General features: G+C 47.9%; 1 protein-coding gene across 1 annotated transcript; it reads left to right on the forward strand.

Moving 5' to 3' along the window:
- The first annotated feature begins 17,629 nt into the window (after window positions 1-17,629).
- LOC144247151 (endogenous retrovirus group K member 6 Gag polyprotein-like) lies at window positions 17,630-19,292 on the forward strand. The gene is made up of 2 exons (XM_077786768.1): window positions 17,630-18,428; window positions 18,585-19,292. Exons 1-2 carry the CDS (start codon window positions 17,820-17,822, stop codon window positions 19,140-19,142), a joined length of 1,167 nt encoding a protein of 388 aa, XP_077642894.1. The 5' UTR covers window positions 17,630-17,819; the 3' UTR covers window positions 19,143-19,292.
- Window positions 19,293-22,389: the final 3,097 nt, after the last annotated feature.

The raw sequence follows: 22,389 nt of genomic DNA on the forward strand, positions 1-22,389 counted from the left end.
CACAGTGGATTTAATAGCCAGCAGAGGAATGACTTTTGCATTTGATGGAGCTGTGCCTTCCCTTGGCTTTGTTGGCTGGCAAGAAATTAACATCCCTGTGTGTCTGGGGCAGCTCCTTCTCCAAGGAAAGCAGGTGGGAGTTGGAGCCAAGGAGCTGAAACCTGCAGGTGCAGACTGGGCTGGAGGGAGCTCAGATTTGCACAAGGCTGCTCTGAGTGCCAGGGCTTGGATGGAGGAAATGGTGGGGTGGGGGTAGGGACAGAGTCTGATGGATTGTCAGCCACAAAGGGTCTTGATTTATCTTCACCAACTTTAAGCCTGTTCTATTTTAAGTTAATCAAAATGTTCAAGAGGAGAGAAGTACAATATGAAGACACAGAAAGAGAGAAAGACAAAATAGATACAGAGAAGCTCTCATACAGCTACCAACTCCTGGATTCCACCAGTGTTCAGCTGGAAATTCCAAGAGGAGGTAGGGTCAAGATGTGTGCTTGCCTTGTGGTCAGCCTTAAATACCCCTTGGTCTTCTTGAGCCCTTCCCCCAAGTGGGACCTGGGGTCATTTGGTCACTCAGGAGCTGGGCTGGGGCTCCAGAGGTGGCTGTGGAGCATTGCCTGTGCTGTGCCAGGGACTGGCAGACACTGCTGGGCTGGGATAGAGGCTCTGGGAGGATTGGGGTTCCAGGGCAGGGCAGGGCTGGGGTTCCAGGGCAGGGCAAGGCTGGACCTGCCCCTTCTTCCCCACACATGAAATGTTTCCAGCCAAAAATCTCCTTCAGTATGTCGCAACAGGCAGAGTTGGAGGTGAAATCCCAATATGGCCATTGGCACCTGCAGGAGAAGGGCTGTTCTTTTCCATAGGAAGGAAAGCACAGAGCCCCACTGTGGGAAGATTATGTTCCTGCACGGTGTGGGTGGAGGGAGGCAGAGATCTCTGACGCTTGCTCTTGGGGAAAGAGGTTCATTGGGGGTGTAGGAAGGTCTGAGCCTCGTGCTATCGTAGTACGAGGCCAGGCTTAAGAGGACGGGGGAGGGGAGAGACAAACGGTAGGAGAGGGGAAGCCTAGGAGGGGAGGAGGGGAGGAAGTCCCAAGAGGGGAGGACAGGGTCAAGAGGGGAGGAAGTCCAAGAGAGGGAGGAAGTCCAAGAGACCGCATGGCCCCTTGCAGCTCCCTTTTCAGGGGTTCCTAGATGGGCAGGGACAAGGCATGGGCCAATGGGGTTACAGATGCTGATGCATTAAAGGCAGGTACAGAGGTGCGGGTTGAGGCACAATCTTTTGGGGGGTGGCATGGAACAGTACATTTCACTCCAGGATTCATCCAAGGGCAGAAGTGACATCTGGCTAGCTGAGAGAACAATCATATCTATCTATCATCTGCAACACCCCACGGATTGCAAGCCAGGTGAGAGCCCCACTTGGCCAAGGCCAGCCAGAAATTTCAGGAATGGCACAGCCGGCCTGGTGCTCACAGAAGTGCAGACTTCAAGCTGGCCATGCACAGCTCCGTGTTTCTCCCAAAACTATCACTGCTGCAGAACCTGGGGTTCCCCAGTGCTGGGCTTTTTATCCCTACTGCATGGAGGATCACATAGCAGGGCAAAGGATGGATCCCATGTGGCATCCAACCTGCCCTGGTCCAGGCTGGGCACAGCCTGATGAAGGATGAGCACATCTTGCAGGGATATGCAAACCTCCCCTGAAAACCCAGTTCAGGCAGAGCCTGAGCTCTTTTGTGGCTCTAGGCAGGAAGATGCTCAGGATCTCCCAGAGACGCTCAGCAGGCAGTAGGATTGTGCCTGGATCTCGCTCTGGAGATGCCAGTGGCTCAAGTGAGAGCTGTGGGAATGATTTATAGTGCACCGAGAGGGGCCACAGTCCTGCAAAGCTCTTACATCAGGAGCAAAGAGCAGCCTGCAGGGTGGGGAAGGCTGGAGCTGTACCACTGTGTGCTCATCCCTCACCTTCATGGGGAGCTGCCCCCAGAGTTGCTATGTATCACTTTGATGGTTCTCCTGTTGGGTGTATTTTGGAGCAGCTCTTATCTGTGGCTTTTTATGGTGATCCCGAGGAAAGCAGCCATTTACCTGCTGTGATGAACTCAAAAGTAATACTAACTCTTCATTCCCTTTCATTTTATTTGGGTTGTTTTAGTCTCTTTGATTGGTTTGCAAGGGTTTGTTTCTGGGTTTTGTCTGTTTTGGTTTGAGTCTTTTGTTTGCTTTTTCATAAGACTCAGGTGAAGTTGGCATAGCCAAAGTCAAGAGAATGTACACCAGGCTTGACTTTCCAGAAATTACTTTTGGCTGGGTTTAACTGCATTCTCCAGGCTCAGGATCACCAGTACATTTGCAGGATTTGCTCTGCAACATCAGCTTGCCCAGACTCTGCTCGGTGATTCAAAATGGAGAAGACAATGGATATTGTGCCAAGCTTCCTTTCAAACAGCCAAAACTGCAATGGCATGAGAGAAAAAAAGTAAAAAACAGAGACTATATTCACCAATTAGAGCAGAAGCAGTGTCCCACCATCTTGCCCTCCACTCTTATTAATTTTGTACTTTGAGAGGCAAACCTGGGCCTAAAGCTTCCATCTCTCAGTTCCTGATGCCATTTGACTCCAGCCTGGACTCCCACTGATCACACTGCCTGCTGTCCACGTGGGCCGGGGATGCTCAGCCAGGAAAGAGGAGTCCCTGGGGAGGCCTGCAGGACTGCAAGGGTTCCACAAGAAAGACAGGGACAGGGTGTTCCACAGGGCCTGTGGCAACAGGACAAGGGGGACGGCTTTCAGCTGCAGGAGGCTGATTGAAGTTGGATGTGAGGAAGCTGATCTCTTCCACTGAGGGTGCCGAGGCACTGGCCCAGGCGGTGGATGCCCCATCCTTGGGAACAAGCCTCTGAGCACCATGGTCTGGGGGAATGTTGCTAAGCATGGAACCAAAGGCTCTCTAGCTCAATGGTCATGTCACAATCCATGTCCCATCTGGAACTGCCAGCAGCCAGCAAGCAGCACAACACAACCGCTGGCCCTGGGCTCAGCACATGCTGCACGCTGCTCCTGCTGCTCCTGTCAACCTTCTTGTTCCTGCCCCCGAGACCTAATCTCATCAGTCTCCAAAGCTGCCTAAGGCCTGGATTGTGTCATCCATCCCTGCAGGATGCTCACATTTGTCCTGAGGAAGGTACGGTGCCATTCCATGGAGGTGGATCCCCCCAGCTGCCCGGGTGTGGGCTGGAGTTCTGGAGGGATAGGGTGGGACATGGACCCCACTCTGAGGTTTTGCTACCTCTGCAGGCTTTGTCAGGCAGAGAGGACAAGATGGAGGTGGACAGACAGACTGATAGAGAGGAGAAGATGGAAGTGGAGGGAGAAAAGAGAGGAGAGGAAGAGATGGAGGTGGACACAGAAATGGATACGGAGGAGGAGATAGAGGTGGATGGAGATGGACTGGAGAGGAAGAGATGGAGGTTGATGAGGATGAGGAGATGGACGTGGAAATGGAAGAGTACACCGAGGAGATGGACATTGATGAAAAAGATGAAGAGGAGGCCATGGTCCTGGGATGAAGAGTGATGCCAGCAGCAGGACAAGCATGTGGTCCCCACAGGCACAGTGGGTTCCCTGCGGCCAGGCTGGGGCAGGGCTGGGCTGGGTGATCCCTGCTCAGGCACGTGGTACCCAGTGCCTTGGGTTCTGCTGGCCATGCCCAGCCTGTCCTGTGCTTGCTTGGGGCCACACAAGCCCCATGGCAGTGCCTGGGGCCCAGCCCCCAGACCCAGCCAGCCTCAGCTCTGGCAGCAGAGTCCCGCTGTGCCAGCCTGGGGACACACGGAAGAGCCCTCTGTGCCTGACTGGAGTGACCATGGCACCTGCTTTTCTTCCCGGACTGATGGAGATCCCGGACAGAAATGGCACCCTTTTGTACATAGATTTTAGAGTTTGTGGTTGTTTTTGGCATATAGGTTTTAAGCTTCATTTTGTCTTCTGTAAATACATTTCAAATATTGTTGTTAGATATGTTCTTAGGTATATACATTCTATAAATTGTTGTTATTACAAAATATTCTTACAAAAGTAAATGGGTTCTGTGTTTTCATTGCTTTTCTTATGTAAATAAACAACCTTGGGTTTTCACACCCCAGTTCTCTTTCCATTTGCTTCCGGCACAGGCGGTATTGGCAAAGTTGTGTTTTCCACTTGCTCCCGGTTCCCAGGGCTGGAGGTTCAATGGGGAGCTGGCACAGCCACCCCAGCAGTGGTTGACCCACTCAGAGGGTTCCGCTGACAGAGGTCACTGTCTCCTTGCAGTCTCTCTGGACACACTGGGGAGCTGCAGGGGCGAATCCCAGCGTGCCCTGTCCCATGGGATCCCATGTTGGGACTCAATGTCCCAGCCAGGGTGAGCACTGGTTGTGGCCCTGGGCTCAGCATGGCAGGCCTGGTGCTCACAGCAGTGCAGACTTCAAGCTGGCCATGCACAGCTCCGTGTTTCTCCCAAAACTATCACTGCTGCAGAACCTGGGGTTCCCCAGTGCTGGGCTTTTTATCCCTACTGCATGGAGGATCACATGGCAGGGCAAAGGATGGATCCCATGTGGCATCCAACCTGCCCTGGACCAGGCTGGGCACAGCCTGATAAGAATGAGCACATCTCACAGGGATATGGAAACCTCTCCTGAAAACCCAGTTCAGGCAGAGCCTGAGCTCTTTTGTGGCTCTAGGCAGGAAGATGCTCAGGATATCCCAGAGAGGCTCAGCAGGCAGTAGGATTGTGCCTGGATCTCGCTCTCGAGATGCCAGTGGCTCAAGTGAGAGCTGTGGGAATGATTTATAATGCACCGAGAGGGGCCACAGTCCTGCAAGGCTCTTACCTCAGGAGCAAAGAGCAGCCTGCAGGGTGGGGAAGGCTGGAGCTGTACCACTGTGTGCTCATCCCTCACCTTCATGGGGAGCTGCCCCCAGACTTGCTATGTATCACTTTGATGGTTCTTCTGTTGGGTGTATTTTGGAGCAGCTCTTATCTGTGGCTTTTTATGGTGATCCCGTGGAAAGCAGCCATTTACCTGCTGTGATGAACTCAAAAGTAATACTAACTCTTCATTCCCTTTCGTTTTATTTGGGTTGTTTTAGTCTCTTTGTTTGATTGGTTTGCATGGGTTCGTTTGTTTCTGGGTTTTGTCTGTTCTGGTTTGAGTGTTTTATTTGCTTTTTCATAAGACTCAGGTGAAGTTGGCATAGCCAAAGTCAAGAGAATGTACACCAGGCTTGACTTTCCAGAAATTACTTTTGGCTGGGTTTAACTGCATTCTCCAGGCTCAGGATCACCAGTACATTTGCAGGTTTTGCTCTGCAACATCAGCTTGCCCAGACTCTGCTCGGTGTTTCACAAATGGAGAAGACAATGGATATTGTGCCAAGCTTCCTTTCAAACAGCCAAAACTGCAAGAGCATGAGAGAAAAAAAGAAAAAAACAGAGACTATATTCACCAATTAGAGCAGAAGCAGTGTCCCACCATCTTGCCCTCCACTCTTATTAATTTTGTACTTTGAGAGGCAAACCTGGGCCTAAAGCTTCCGTCTCTCAGTTCCTGATGCCATTTGACTCCAGCCTGGACTCCCACTGATCACACTGCCTGCTGTCCACGTGGGGCTGGGGATGCTCAGCCAGGAAAGAGGAGTCCCTGGGGAGGCCTCACTGCAGCTCTGCAGGACTGCAAGGGTTCCACAAGAAAGACAGGGACAGGGTGTTCCACAGGGCCTGTGGCAACAGGACAAGGGGGACGGCTTTCAGCTGCAGGAGGCTGATTGAAGTTGGATGTGAGGAAGCTGATCTCTTCCACTGAGGGTGCCGAGGCACTGGCCCAGGCGGTGGATGCCCCATCCTTGGGGACAGGCCTCTGAGCACCACGGTCTGGGGGAACATTGCTAAGCATGGAACCAAAGGCTCTCTAGCTCAATGGTCATGTCACAATCCATGTCCCATCTGGAACTGCCAGCAGCCAGCAAGCAGCACAACAGAGACATTGACCCTGGGCTCAGCACTCCCTACACGCTGCTCCTGCTGCTCCTGTCACCCTTCTTGTTCCTGCCCCCAAGACCTCATCTCATCAGTCTCAAAAGCTGCCTAAGGCCTGGATTGTGTCATCCATCCCTGCAGGATGCTCACGTTTGTCCTGAGGAAGGTACGGTGCCATTCCATGGAGGTGGATCCCCCCAGCTGCCCGGGTGTGGGCTGGAGTTCTGGGGGGATGGGGTGGGACAGGGACCCCACTCTGAGGTTTTGCTACCTCTGCAGGCTGTGTCAGGCAGAGGGGACAAGATGGAGGTGGACAGACAGACTGATAGAGAGGAGAAGATGGAAGTGGAGGGAGAAAAGAGAGGAGAGGAAGAGATGGAGGTGGACACCATAATGGATACGGAGGAGGAGATAGAGGTGGATGGAGATGGACTGGAGAGGAAGAGATGGAGGTTGATGAGGATGAGGAGATGGACGTGGAAATGGAAGAGTACACCGAGGAGATGGACATTGATGAAAAAGATGAAGAGGAGGCCATGGTCCTGGGATGAAGAGTGATGCCAGCAGCAGGACAAGCATGTGGTCCCCACAGGCACAGTGGGTTCCCTGCGGCCAGGCTGGGGCAGGGCTGGGCTGGGTGATCCCTGCTCAGGCACGTGGTACCCAGTGCCTTGGGTTCTGCTGGCCATGCCCAGCCTGTCCTGTGCTTGCTTGGGGCCACACAAGCCCCATGGCAGTGCCTGGGGCCCAGCCCCCAGACCCAGCCAGCCTCAGCTCTGGCAGCAGAGTCCCGCTGTGCCAGCCTGGGGACACACGGAAGAGCCCTCTGTGCCTGACTGGAGTGACCATGGCACCTGCTTTTCTTCCCGGACTGATGGAGATCCCGGACAGAAATGGCACCCTTTTGTACATAGATTTTAGAGTTTGTGGTTGTTTTTGGCATATAGGTTTTAAGCTTCATTTTGTCTTCTGTAAATACATTTCAAATATTGTTGTTAGATATGTTCTTAGGTATATACATTCTATAAATTGTTGTTATTACAAAATATTCTTACAAAAGTAAATGGGTTCTGTGTTTTCATTGCTTTTCTTATGTAAATAAACAACCTTGGGTTTTCACACCCCAGTTCTCTTTCCATTTGCTTCCGGCACAGGCGGTATTGGCAAAGTTGTGTTTTCCACTTGCTCCCGGTTCCCAGGGCTGGAGGTTCAATGGGGAGCTGGCACAGCCACCCCAGCAGTGGTTGACCCACTCAGAGGGTCCTGCTGACAGAGGTCACTGTCTCCTTGCAGTCTCTCTGGACACACTGGGGAGCTGCAGGGGCGAATCCCAGTGTGCCCTGTCCCATGGGATCCCATGTTGGGACTCAATGTCCCAGCCAGGGTGAGCACTGGTTGTGGCCCTGGGCTCAGCATGGCAGGCCTGGTGCTCACAGCAGTGCAGACTTCAAGCTGGCCATGCACAGCTCCGTGTTTCTCCCAAAACTATCACTGCTGCAGAACCTGGGGTTCCCCAGTGCTGGGCTTTTTATCCCTACTGCATGGAGGATCACATGGCAGGGCAAAGGATGGATCCCATGTGGCATCCAACCTGCCCTGGACCAGGCTGGGCACAGCCTGATAAGAATGAGCACATCTCACAGGGATATGGAAACCTCTCCTGAAAACCCAGTTCAGGCAGAGCCTGAGCTCTTTTGTGGCTCTAGGCAGGAAGATGCTCAGGATCTCCCAGAGAGGCTCAGCAGGCAGTAGGATTGTGCCTGGATCTCGCTCTCGAGATGCCAGTGGCTCAAGTGAGAGCTGTGGGAATGATTTATAATGCACCGAGAGGGGCCACAGTCCTGTAAGGCTCTTACCTCAGGAGCAAAGAGCAGCCTGCAGGGTGGGGAAGGCTGGAGCTGTACCACTGTGTGCTCATCCCTCACCTTCATGGGGAGCTGCCCCCAGACTTGCTATGTATCACTTTGATGGTTCTCCTGTTGGGTGTATTTTGGAGCAGCTCTTATCTGTGGCTTTTTATGGTGATCCCGTGGAAAGCAGCCATTTACCTGCTGTGATGAACTCAAAAGTAATACTAACTCTTCATTCCCTTTCGTTTTATTTGGGTTGTTTTAGTCTCTTTGTTTGATTGGTTTGCATGGGTTCGTTTGTTTCTGGGTTTTGTCTGTTCTGGTTTGAGTGTTTTATTTGCTTTTTCATAAGACTCAGGTGAAGTTGGCATAGCCAAAGTCAAGAGAATGTACACCAGGCTTGACTTTCCAGAAATTACTTTTGGCTGGGTTTAACTGCATTCTCCAGGCTCAGGATCACCAGTACATTTGCAGGTTTTGCTCTGCAACATCAGCTTGCCCAGACTCTGCTCGGTGTTTCACAAATGGAGAAGACAATGGATATTGTGCCAAGCTTCCTTTCAAACAGCCAAAACTGCAAGAGCATGAGAGAAAAAAAGAAAAAAACAGAGACTATATTCACCAATTAGAGCAGAAGCAGTGTCCCACCATCTTGCCCTCCACTCTTATTAATTTTGTACTTTGAGAGGCAAACCTGGGCCTAAAGCTTCCGTCTCTCAGTTCCTGATGCCATTTGACTCCAGCCTGGACTCCCCCAGATCACACTGCCTGCTTTCCACGTGGGGCTGGGGATGCTCAGCCAGGAAAGAGGAGTCCCTGGGGAGGCCTCACTGCAGCTCTGCAGGACTGCAAGGGTTCCACAAGAAAGACAGGGACAGGGTGTTCCACAGGGCCTGTGGCAACAGGACAAGGGGGACGGCTTTCAGCTGCAGGAGGCTGATTGAAGTTGGATGTGAGGAAGCTGATCTCTTCCACTGAGGGTGCCGAGGCACTGGCCCAGGCGGTGGATGCTCCATCCTTGGGAACAGGCCTCTGAGCACCATGGTCTGGGGGAACATTGCTAAGCATGGAACCAAAGGCTCTCTAGCTCAATGGTCATGTCACAATCCATGTCCCATCTGGAACTGCCAGCAGCCAGCAAGCAGCACAACAGAGACATTGACCCTGGGCTCAGCACTCCCTGCACGCTGCTCCTGCTGCTCCTGTCACCCTTCTTGTTCCTGCCCCCAAGACCTCATCTCATCAGTCTCAAAAGCTGCCTAAGGCCTGGATTGTGTCATCCATCCCTGCAGGATGCTCACGTTTGTCCTGAGGAAGGTACGGTGCCATTCCATGGAGGTGGATCCCCCCAGCTGCCCGGGTGTGGGCTGGAGTTCTGGGGGGATGGGGTGGGACAGGGACCCCACTCTGAGGTTTTGCTACCTCTGCAGGCTGTGTCAGGCAGAGGGGACAAGATGGAGGTGGACAGACAGACTGATAGAGAGGAGAAGATGGAAGTGGAGGGAGAAAAGAGAGGAGAGGAAGAGATGGAGGTGGACACAGAAATGGATACGGAGGAGGAGATGGAGGTGGATGAGGATGAGGAGATGGACGTGGAAATGGAAGAGTACACCAAGGAGATGGACATTGATGAAGAAGATGAAGAGGAGGCCATGGTCCTGGTTTGAAGAGCGATGCCAGCAGCTTGACAGACATGTGGTCCCCGCCGCAGCCCGCTGCCTTAGTTCTGCCAACCTCCAACCTCCGCGGGTTGCTGCGCTCACTTTTCTTCGGCAAGGCATCACTCCCGCTCCAGCTCCTGGCCCCGGCCACGTCCACACCTGCCGTTCGGGTTCCTCCTGAACACCGAGGTCTTCACTGCTCCAGTGGACTCTTGCAAACAAACAGTGATGCGAAAAGTATTTTTCCTCCCGTTGGGAACGGCTCAATTTGGAGTTTGGAGACTTTTGCTCTGTTCTACCTGATTCTCGTTCACAAAAAGTGAATTTGGGATCCCAGTCCCGTTGCCATAAAGCAATCTGGACCTCAATTTCCAGCACCTCAATGCTATTAGTGTCTATGGGAGGTACAGGCATTTCAGAAGCAGAGATGGGAACGGGAAAATTTGTGAGAACTAGAGAGTTAGGCTCACTAGAGAGAAGTGAGGGTTCATATTCCTTATTCTTCTCCCGAGCTGTCCGTATCCCTTCCACCGCCCTCTTTTCTGCCTGACACATTAACAATTCGTTATGAACCACTCTCCAAAGTTTACTCATTTTCTTGCCTGGTTTGTCATCATCTAACACTAATTCCCACAACTTATCCCTATATCTTCTCCATTCTGAAAGTTCATGAACACTATGGGGATTAATAAAAAAGCCGTAAGTGAAGAGAGCCTGACAGAGGAATGGTTGAACGACAAGGGACATGATACTGTAAAATTAATCCAAATAGGGAGGGCTACGTGACTGCTGCAAAGTTCGCATGACCCTGAAGAGTAGATGGTGTGCAGAAAGCAGGATATTGAAACTGCTTGGTATGTAGAAATAGATAGAGAAGAACAAAGAAGTACTAAGCTGTTCTAACTGCAAGGCCAGCAGGACAGGCAAGTATCATTCACAAAGATACTTTTAAGATAATAGTACAAGTCACATAGCAACCAATCATGAGCTCGGCTTTTGCAATATGTATGAGCTAATTAACAAACATATATAAACTGTGTAATCTGTCACAATAAACTGAGACTTGATGATCATGATATCATGAGTCTTGTCTCCCACGGCACCCTCCAACTGGCGCCCGAAAGCAGGGACCTGATCCGAGCCTAAGGCGAGAGGGGTGCTGCGTTGGGGTTCGGGTCCTGCGGCTGGAAGGACGGCGAAAATAAAGAGAAGAGGCGAAATGCTCTGCTCCGCACCCTGAGTGACCGTAGAAGCGGGCTCAGCCGATACGTGCTGCTGAAGCCTGAAGGAGCCAGCAACGGTACCGACGTAATCATGGAAAGGCAAGCAGCATATGATTTGTTTAGTACTTCTCTTAGAAAAAGGCAGATTAGGGGGATTGACTTAGATAAGGATCTCCCTTCACTATTGCATCATGCTGAGTCTTATGGCTTTTTCATTAACCCCCATAGTGTTCATGAACTTTCAGAATGGAGAAGATATGGGGATAAGTTGTGGGAATTAGTGTTAGATGAGGGTGTAAGAGAAGGGTGACCTTTTTGTTCAATGCAGCTGCAGATGGCAGATTTGTTTCAAGGATATAATGTAAGGAAGTTTGTTTTTACAGCGGTAATAGGCAATAGGCTGTGAATTGCTGATAACACGCATTCCTAAGCTTTTACAGCAGTAGTAGGCAATAGGCTTTGCATTGCTTAACTGATAACACGCATTTCTAAGATAACACATATTCTTGAGACTGTGAGAATCCCCAGATCAAAGGACACCTGTGAGGAAGACAACCAGCCTTCATCCCACGACCACCAGGAGGCAGAAAACGACCACCTAGCAACAGAATGCGACTGCGCAGAAGAAACGAGTGAACTAAGGAAGAAGATAAAAAGAGCGAACTAGGGGACCAGAAGGGCGGCAGTTTGGTGGAGCGGTAGCTCCCCTCTGTCACCGCAGCGCTGCTTTGCTTTGCTCTCATATACTCTATTAAATGAATTAAATAAATTCTGTTAATCGGATCAGATGACCTCTTGTGTTCAATCATAACAAGGGTAAACCAGGCAAGAAAATGAGTAAACTTTGGAGAGTGGTTCATAACGAATTGTTAATGTGTCAGGCAGAAAAGAGGGAGGTGGAAGTGATACAGACGACTCGGGAGAAAAACAAGGAATGTAAACCCTCGCTTCTCTCCAGTGAGCCAAACCCTCCAGTTCTCACAAATTTTCCCGTTCCCATCTCTGCTTCTGAAATGCCTGTACCTCCCATAGACACTAGTAGCATTGAGGTGCTGGAAATTGAGGTCCAAATTGCTTTATGGCAACGGGACTGGGATCCCAAATTCACTTTTTGTGAATGGGAATCAGGTAGAACGGAGCAGGCGCGGGGCCAGACAGAGCGGGGCCGGCCAGCACCGAGCCGGAGGCGAGCCCGGGGCGGAGCGGACATCAGCCGAGAGACGGAAGGCTCCTTGTTGCCGAGCAGCAGCGCAAGGGGGGAGAGGGGCGTTCCTGGGGCTCAGCCGCGCTGGAGTCGGAGCAGGCGGGGCGCGGCCGTGGCGGGGGTGTCTCTTCTCCCATCCACAAGGTGACGCAACAAGGACGGGAGCGAGGCGGCGCCGCCCCTCATCTCCCCTCAGCGCCCAACAATGGCGGCGGAGATGGCGACACAGTCCTGGTTGCCATGGCAGCGACAACGCCGAGAGCAGCAGCGCCGCCGATGGCGGGATCGCAACACTACAGCAAAAATTTCAACAGCATTTTCCCAATTTCTTACAAGAGTCAGAGACATAATGAAAAAGTACAGCAGTACCGAGTGTTTTCCAAGATACCAAGAAGGATGAACATTATATGAATCAATGTTATTTCAAATATGATATGGATAAAAATCACTATATAAAGATAGAAATGTTAGTAATTATTTAATTACCAAAAATGTCTCTGAAAACAAAGAGTTGAGAAAATGTCATCTGATGGAATTTTAATATTGAGTTTGTAATCTCTGTCTTTGGGTTTTTATAGATAATAATATAATGATTTTTAAGTTTTATAGATAATACAATAAATTGTGATTGTTAAGTTTTTGTAGGTAATGATAAGTAGTGATTGTTACTAATGTTATATGAGTGCTTTAAAAGGATTGTCTTAAACTATTTTAAACATTTCTTGTTAATAGGTTGATCATAAAATGTGAGTTGTCTGATTTTTGTGATAAGAATTATTATTAAGGTATTAAGGTATTAAGGTGTTGTTATAGTATTTACAGTCAGTTTTCATATGTTTTATTGTCTCTTTAGGTGATTGATTACAAGATGTTTTTTCAGGATCCTGTGTTTTTGATTTTTTAACTACTCATGTGTTTTCTTTATCCAATCTTTTATGCAGCTGCAATTCATCTTCCTTTAAAAATTCATTGTCCAAATTTTAATTCAAAATTTCAGACTTCAAATTTTCAGATTTCTGAAGAAAGGGTTTGTTGTATTTAGAGAATTTTTGTCTTGAAAGAGATTTTAGACAGGTTCAATTATTTGATAGTTTGATAAATTTTTAATAATAAGGTTTTTTACTTATAACTGTTATTTCTAGGACTTTTGTTTTATAATGTGTTAAAACATGTCCTCCAATTAGAGTTTGAGCTCTGGCCAAGCTCTGGCTCTACGTGGATGGTGTGATTGACCCAAGTGTTTTCTGCATCAAAAAGTATTCAAGTCCTTTTGGCTTAACAATTTGACCATATAGGGCAGTTGAGCCTCAAAAAGAGTTTTGGAGAGACATGATCCAGACATGTTTTATCCAAATCTCTGTTGTTTTAAGGTTTATCAGCTGCTTCAGACTCTGAGATGACAATTTGATAGTGTAGCACTTGGTAAATATGATTTTATATGTAATATTAATTGTGTATTATCTGATTGATTTTTATTTGTTGTTAGTTTCTTTACTATATGCATTGTTTTGTTCTTGATGTTTTTTCATGTTTATAACAAAGATGTTGATATTTCCATTTCTTCATGAAAATTTTAGGAAACAGAATTGAGAGAGGACCCTCCAGTCCCTGTGGGGGGTGTTGAGTTTGTTTGTGTTTTACCAGGTGCAGAATCTGGATAGATTTCAGTGAAGAATGTTAAACTTACCAATTTCAAGAGAACACTAATCTCTCCACAAGTAAATCAGAGGATGCACAGCAAAAGTGGATTGTGCAAAGATTTGTGTTTCACCCACAGAAGATTGTAGACTTTGGGTTTTTTCATAAGTGTGTTTTTAATTACGTTATAGACTTTTTTACTAAGTTTTAATGAGTTTTAGTAATGCCTGTGATTTTTCTGTTCATTTTGCCATTGCTTTTCAATGGCAAAAGAAAAAGAGGGACAATCAATTAGATAATCAAAAGCATAACATTAAGTTTATCATAAATATAGTTTGTATTTAGAATTAAGTTTGTTCCTTTCATGTTAAACAGAACAATCAAAAATATGAGAAATATGAAGTGGAGTGCACTTCTGTAATACTAACCTCATTTTTCACCCCATGAGTTGCTTAAGTGCAAGCTCTCACACAATTGAAAATCCTAGCCTACTGGACAAAAAGGTAAATTAGTATTCCATCTAAAATATTAAGTGAGCTTCCCACAAATATAGGTAGTATCTGTCATGCAGTTCTGCAAAATAGAGCAGCTGCCACTAATTTACTTCTTCTAGCCCAAGGTCATAGTTGCAAAAAATTTGAAAGAATGTGCAGTATAAACTTATCTAATCACTCTACATCTATCCATAAGCAAATACGAAAATTAACCGAGCTAACTCAACAATTAAAAGTAGAGGACGGATTGAGTTTAGAAGGATAGCTAAAGAGATTGGGGTTCGGACCATGGTTAAGAGACATTGGTAGGATTTTGTATTGGAGATCAAAACAATTGGTAGTGTTAATAATGTTTCTGTAGGAACATTAGGAAATTTCTAACATTTCCTCCTCAGTGTGTAATCTAGTTTATGTGAAATTCTTGAAAAAATTATGTACCTCTTTTGTTCAGATGATACTTGATGTTCAGATATAATTGGCTAAAGCAAAGCATCTGGATATCCTGAGGGTGTTTCCATTCTATTCTCACTAGATAGGCATTACTTCCTGTAGGGCAAAAATGCTCCAAAATAATTTGTCCTTATGCAAGTCAACAAGTATTTACCGAACCAGAAACAACCCATCCGCACAAGAGAAGACATAGCTAGAAGAGATTTGGAAGAGAAGGAGCATACAGCTGTAGAAATTGTGGGAACTCAAAATGTTTCTCAAACATTTTTAGAGGTTCCAGGCCGTGGTCAGACGCAGTCTGGACCCCAGCAGGCAGCTGGATTTAGCTGTGATTTCGAGTTTGAACCATGGAATGAATTACCAACTTTGAAGGTGGAACAAGCAGTCACAAAGTGCTAGATAGTATAGTAAATGTAGTCACAAAGTAGAGGGAAATATATTTTGGTAGTGTACAGGGGGGTTTTAGTGCATGTACAGGGGGGTTTTTACTTTGTACATGGGGGTCAGAAGTTCTAAGATGGAGGAAAGTGGGCTGAACCCATCCTTCTTCTTTCTTCTTCCTTACCTCCATGTTCTTGGTGATGTTGGCACTCACAGATTGGTTTAGAATAGAAAAACACTTGGTAACGTAGGTAATAGGTATTGGGGAATAATTGTAAACATGTTATATGTAATATATCTTATAAAAGATAGCAGCAGCCCTGGGCGGGGAGAGAGGAGAAGAAGACACCGGACAGTCAGGGTGTCAGGAGTGTGTGCCTCTCTGCCTGGGCCGCTGACCAAAGGGCCGCAGCCCGAGAACTTAATCTGTTAGATAACTAGCAATAAAACATCTTGAGACCGAACAAGAAGAGACTGTGGAGTTTTCCTTTGGGAACACGGGTTGGAGGAGACGCTCTACCACCACACGAGAACCCCAGCCAAACCCGGGGTTCTCACAACTGGCGTCCCTGTGGGTGGGCACCAGCAAGAAGACCAAAAAGAAACATCAAACAACCTCCAACCTGCATCAGCGGAGAAAAAAAAAAAAAAACAAGAGAGAAGAGCAGAGCACACACTCGCCGCAAATTCCAAGACGAGAGGGAGCGGACAGCTCGAGATAAGAACCTGACCTTCACTGAAACAACTCGTCTCGGGGACTTTCCAGGGAGGAGACGACCCAGAAGCGCGCCTGGGATCTCTCACCTGTGACCTGCTGGACGGTGATCAGTGCCATCTCCGGACTGACCTCGAGCCGACACAGCTTTTGGTGAGAACGGTCAAAATTAAGAACATGGGGGGGGAATTCTCCCAAGAGGAAAAAGAAATAGTATCTACTTTCCAGGGCATCATCTCTGCCCATCCGGTAGAGATTGCTCAAAAGGAGTTGAAAGATTTATTATTATGGGTGCGGTGTAACTTCCCACACTCAGATCCAGATTTATTGTATGAGCCAAATTTTTGGCAGGAAATTAACAAGCAATTATATTATCAGGCTATAAAAAATAATAAGCTTGCCGCAAAACTTTTATCTTCAGCAAGAACAGTTTTAGAGTCACTCTCACAACGCAGCAGCTCAAGCCAGGCAGCTACGGCTCCTGGTGACAAACAGGAGGGGGGACAGTCCGGCCAGCAGCTTGGGACAGATCCTCTCACCACAGACACAGGACAGGCAGGATTGCTTTCTGTGGAAAATCAGGGAGATGATACCCCATCGCGTCCCGTGTCCCCGGATTCTCACTGTTCCTCAGTTTCCCAAGAGTCCCTAAGCTCCTCCGACGCAGAAATTCCCCAGACGGAGGCGGGCGAGCCAGGCACAGCCGCGACCCTCAGTGGGAGGAAGGCATTGCCCAAGTCCAAACCCACGGTGGGGGGGGCAGCGGCGGCGGCAGCAGCTCCGGTGGGGGAAGGTGCGAACGTGAGTGCAGAGCAGGGGGAGGAGGGAGAGGAAAGCGCCTCCACATCTGCGCAGGCTGGGAGTTCAAAACAGCCCGCGCAGAAGGCGAGGCCGGGGAGAGCGGCGGGGGCGGGATGGATCGGGGCGAAAGCGGGGGGTGCGAGTGCGACGGTGGTACGCTCGGAGCGCCCGGTGACGCGTTCAATGTCGAGAATCCCTGAGGCCGCAGAAGCGGCCGCCCAAAGGGCGTGGGAACTTAGCTCCCTGACCGCGGCAGCCAGGGCTGCTGAGGAAGCGGCAGAGGGACAGCGGGAGGCGTTCCTCGCTGCAGCTCAGGCGGCGGGCATGCGCGCGAAGGTCGAGCAAAACCCGACAGCCACAGGTGGAGGGGATTTCTCACATTTCGAACGCGCGGGACGGGCACACAGGGGGCGGAGCCGGCGCGCGCAGGCTGTGGGTGCTGGCATGGAGCCAGGAGACGGGCAAAGTGAGACGGAAACATCAGGGTTGGAATGGGAACAGGAAGGTGATTGCGTCAGCCTTGGGGGGGACGGCAGTGGCTCTGATTCGGAGGCGGTGCGGGGCGGAGCGAGGCCAAAGCATAGCCAGGGTCGGAGCAGGAGCGTTCACTCCCCTGAGATGACGCAGGCAGGGATGGGGCGTGGCCAGGAGGTAAACATTCCTCAGGGCACGGTTCCATCATCGTTCCCATGGCAACAGACGGCCCAAGCCCACGGCCAATCCCTGTCTGCTTCTGACATGACCGAATTAGAACAGTTGTTACAACAAGAGTCAGTTTCATCAACTGCAGGGATTGCAAACGTGAATCAGTTGTTAGGAGAAATGCTCAAAGGTTTATCGGGAATTAGTGCGGGATTTGCAAATGTAAATCAGTTGACAGAAGAGGTGTTAAAATGTTTGTCAGAAGTGCAGATTGAAGAGCAGAGTGCGGTTCCGACCTCAGCTGGTCAGGCGGCAGCGCCATCTAGCGGCGGAATCACAACATTGCAACAGGCTTCGCAGAACTTGTCCGGTCGAGGCACTGCGCCACCCAGTGGTGGGACTGTAACATTGCAGGACTTTTTTCCAGTTTCTTATAAGAAAAAATCCAGGGTGAAAAAAGTCACATCTGCACGGCAGCAGGAACCTCCACTGACACCGGAACAGTGCGGGACTCAGGACACTTCTGCTGAGGCACAGCAACGGGAGGAAACGATACGCATCACCGCTTCGGAGGGTGTCCCAGCTTGGACAATTCCAAAATCAAGGTCTGCCAAACTTTCGGGGCAGGGAGAGTCAATTTTAATATCAAAGGGGGTTGTTGAATTTCTTTTACGATATTTAAGCACAGCCTTGGAGTCACAGCCAGAACTGTTGGTTCATCTTCCAAAAATTTTCCAAATAATGCAAGGCAGTCGTGTGTTCTCCTCCACAGCAGATGCTTCACTTTTCTCCAGAGGCTTCCAGCCTTCATCTTCGCAGATGCTGCAGACGCCATTGGTATCGGTGAGTGCTGCTGCACCAGAACTGCAGCCACAACAGATGACTCCACTCTACAGGCAAGTACCCACTGAATTTACAGCTTTGCAGAGCGCAAAAGTGGACTGGCAGGACATTCGAGCAGAGTTGGAGAAAGAGAAAGGTTTATTGCAGGGCTCGGGAAATATAATGATGCCAGTGAACTATGACGCTCAGGGCCAAAACCCGAGATGGGAACGCCTGGACCGTGGAGCAATCAAAGATTTAGCTAAGGCCATTCGGGACAATGGGTTGTCATCACCATATTTCAAGCAAATGTTAAAAAGTATTTTTGGAATGTATGATTTAACACCGTATGATCTTAAATATCTTGCGACATCAGTTCTTACAGACACCCAAGCTCTCGTGTGGCAGAAGGCATGGAGGAGATCCCTGGAGGAGCTGAGAGCCAGATACCAGGGCGGGCCGAATGCGAACCTCACCATGGCGCAGCTTGCTGGTGATCCTCCTGAGGACGATCCAACTCAACAGGCGGTGAGGCTCCCGTGTCACGTGCTCAGCGACATCAAAGAGGCAGCACGGAGGGTGATTCTTCAAATTGCTCCAGCGGGGGTCCAGGACACAATCTACACCGAGATCAAACAAGGTCCTGCAGAGCCGTTTTCTTCATTCGTGGATCGTCTTTCTCAGGCGGTGGAGCGGCAGGTGAGCGAGGAGGGAGCAAAACCACACCTGATCAAAAGCCTCGCGTTCTCCAATGCCAATCCGGAGTGCAGACGGATCATCAGCATGATGCCGCACCAGGCCACTTTGGCAGACATGATCGAGGCGTGCAGCAAGGTGGGGACACCACAACATGTTGCTTCCATCATGGAGGAACACTTGGGGGATCAAATTGAAAAATGTGTTAGGGAAGCTCTTGCAAATTATACAAAGAGCAACCCTAATGCAGAGAGACGGTGCTTTGGGTGTGGGGCACAAGGACATATTAAAAGGAACTGCCCACAACTTTCAAAGCCCAACAAGCCACCAGACCTTTGCCCTCGGTGCAGGAGAGGGAAACATCTCGCAAGTGAGTGTCACTCACAGACAGATGTGGATGGGAAACTTCTTCCTATTCCGGGAAACGGGAAAAAGAGCAGAAATGGCTTCAATCTAGGAGGCATGGGCTTTGTTTCAGGACCTGAAAATGAGGGGTCAGAAAATAAATTGAGGCATTATATTCCCATTTCCTATCAGGTGCAATAAATAAATAAATTAATAAATAATGACATTCAGTTTGCCCTGTATTTGTTAAGAATGGTGATTAATGAACTAAATCTATAGATTAAAGACTATGGCAGTTTGAAATACACTCCATTAATTTAGAGAATGGGTGGAAAATATTCTTAGTCCCAGCACCTGCTGTTGAATTCCCCTGCTTTTCTGTGATTTTACTATAACACTTTCCAATTTTACAAAAGTGAAGCAAACAGACAGAAGATATTGTCAAAAGCCCAAGGCAAATAAACTGGAAAAATAGTAAGAAAATTTTATATGAATTTCTGTAATAGCAAAGGAAATATTAAGGCAATGTTATTAAATTAAGAGACAACTATGAAAAGAAAAGTAAAAAGTGGAACAGGCTCCCTTTTAAACAAATATCCAAAATGCCCACTGAATCCTAAGTGGTGAAGTCTTTCGTGTTGCTTCCACAGAAAATATGGAATATGAATCATCTTAATTTATGGAGTAGATTAATTACATATTTTTAATGTGAATCAGATCTCTTGGTTTCTGCACTTCTAAAAGTCACCTTTACTGGCTCCATATGAGAGCTCAGTGCCAAGACCACCCAGCGACTTTACTTTGAAGGATGCAAGAAACTGTAGAGTCTTAAATTCTCGTGCAAATGCTGATTCTCAATTTCCTAACTTAAAGAATAGGAAGATGGAAACTCATAGCACATTGCAATAAAAACACCCTTTGCACCTAGAAGAGAAAAAGTCACTTGTGGGGTTCCCTTCTGTATTTCCCTGTTTCTCTAGGATGTCTCAAAAAGTGAACAAAATATAAAGACAATTATCACAAATCCAGCTCAGGGCATTATGTAGGTACCTGAGAAGCTGTATCATTAAATCCCTTCTGCTGTTTAGGAAGGGAAAGACCTAAAATGGGAAAGAAGGCCAGTACCATGTTAAGCTACTTAAGAGGTCAAAAAAAATCTGACTGCAGCCAGCAATGTCTGGATTTTTCCTTTGGCTCAGAGAACAAGCTGTACATCATCCAGTAAATGTGTACTCTACAAGGGGTCAGAGGGAAAAACATCTGCCCATACTGGGCAGCTGCTTCAGTCCACTCTTCTTGCCAAATTCCTAAAAGTGCCCAGAAGCATCTAGGCTGATGGATCAGGTCTCCTGCCTCTTCCTGGGCTGGTGGGTTCATGTCTACCCCAGACCCTTGTGCATTAAATGTGATATGTAATATGTAGAGAGAAGGGGCAAAGCACTCATGAACCATTTGTTTGTCCTTCTCCTGACATGGCCACAACTCTTTTTTATCCCGTTTAGAAGGGTATTGTGGAAACTGTGGAGAGAGAGAGAGAGAGAGAGAGAGAGAGAGAGAGAGAGAGAGAGAGAGAGAGAGAGCTCCTCACCCCTTTCCTGGCTGCCTCAAGTACACACACTTGAAAATCCAATATGTTCCAACCTTACCCTGAAGAGAATTTGTCTACTTGCAAGGAAGGAGATAAAAGTCTCAGCTCAATGGAGAACATGAAACTAGCTTTTTCAATAGAAAAGCCAGCAGATCAGGAAGTGGTGAAACATCCCTGGAGAGCATGGCAGCATAGGAAATGTACGTGGCAATGGGAGGGGTAGTTGCATTAACTCTTCCTGACCCATGTTTTTCCCATGAATGTATATTAAAATATGTACATAGATTTGTGTCTGTATATTTATTGGTCAACAAAGCCACAAAAAATTACAGTATTTGTCAGTAACAACACAGATGGACTTTCAAATAATCAGCTCTTCTAAGAATCATATTGTAAGTGTGGGAAAACCTTTTTCACTTTCATCTACCTGTCATTCTACTGCATCTGGGGCTCATTCCTGGCAGGGTAATACAAACAAATATAAAAAGGAATCCTGTGATGTATTAAGCATGCTGAACTTTACAATCATCTGTATTCATAACATTCTTGGTGTTTCACTATGGTGTAGTGAAGTATAGAAGTAATCTGCAAAAGGGATGGGGCTGATTTCTCTATTTTTATTTCTTTTGAATGTGCTATCTACTAACCTGACTTTACTAAAAGAATTTAGATTGGAGCGGGCCTAGGTATCTGGCTAATACACTGGCTTCCTGCCTTCATCTTAAGCTTTTTTCTTTCTGGTAGGCATAGAAAAACTCAGTAGTCTGGTTAAAAATGAAGACGTCGTGACACCTAGTGGTGAATTAAACACCAATAATTTCTCTTTCCCTTAGGATCTGCGAGTGTTTTAGGCATGTTGTCCTTGGTCAGACTGCAACAAGAGAGAGGTGGGTATTACCCTCATGGCTCCGGACACCCAAGCAACTCCTCATTTCTGTGCAGTCCCTGGCAATGTGTGTGTGTGTGTGTGTGTGTGTGTGTGTGTGTGTGTGTGTGTGTGTCTCTGTGTGTGTGTGTGTGTGTGTTTGTGTGTGTGTCTCTGTGTGTGTGTGTTTGTGTGTCTTGTTGCATCAGATTCTGTGTGTCTCCACAGAAGGTGGCATTGTCAAAGCCCTTGTGCAGCCCCTTATTGAACGCGATATTAGGATATATTTAATAGTCATTTATACTGAGATCACTTCAAGTGTCTTGACTTTGGAGACAAAGGGAGCATGGCAGAATCCTGGCATTAGACCAGCTGGAAATTTCAGATCCATTTTCTTGTCAAGTACTTATTCATCAAGGCTGTTTTCAGATGGTGACTCAAAAATTGATTGTATGGCATGCTACAAATTCATGGTAGGCTGCTTAAAGTGACTCAGTTACTGGCAAATTCTTTGGCTTTTGAAGATTTCTCAGAGTCTGCCTTGGTCAGCAGCAGTCAAAAAGTACATACTGGCTGTTACCAGCTGGCTGATACCATAACAAGAAGTCACACTGAAAAGCAGTAAACCAGTCTAGATATGTGCAAAAAAATTATAGATTCTTTCCAAACAGTGGCAAGCCTTGGAGATTTTTTAATTTATTTTTTTAGGGAAGCGGAACAATGCGCAGTTGTGCTCGCAGTAACTAGGCTGCAATCACCAAGTGGCCAGTTTTCTTGGCTTGTTTAGCTAACTGGCTGGGGAGTGACCATTTTTTATCACAAGAATGAGCTTCAATGCAAAAAAATTTCAAGTGAAAACATCACTGTAGGTTGTTCGGGAATCTGAGTGCATGCTTCTTTGCATCTGTAAGGGCAGTGAGCAGTGCAGCCTCACAACTTCATGTCCATATTTGTGCATGCTATATCAAGCACACTTTCCACTGCCTTCAATGAGA

This window comes from Lonchura striata, chromosome 15 (genome assembly GCF_046129695.1).
Source record: "Lonchura striata isolate bLonStr1 chromosome 15, bLonStr1.mat, whole genome shotgun sequence".
Classification (NCBI taxonomy): domain Eukaryota; kingdom Metazoa; phylum Chordata; class Aves; order Passeriformes; family Estrildidae; genus Lonchura; species Lonchura striata.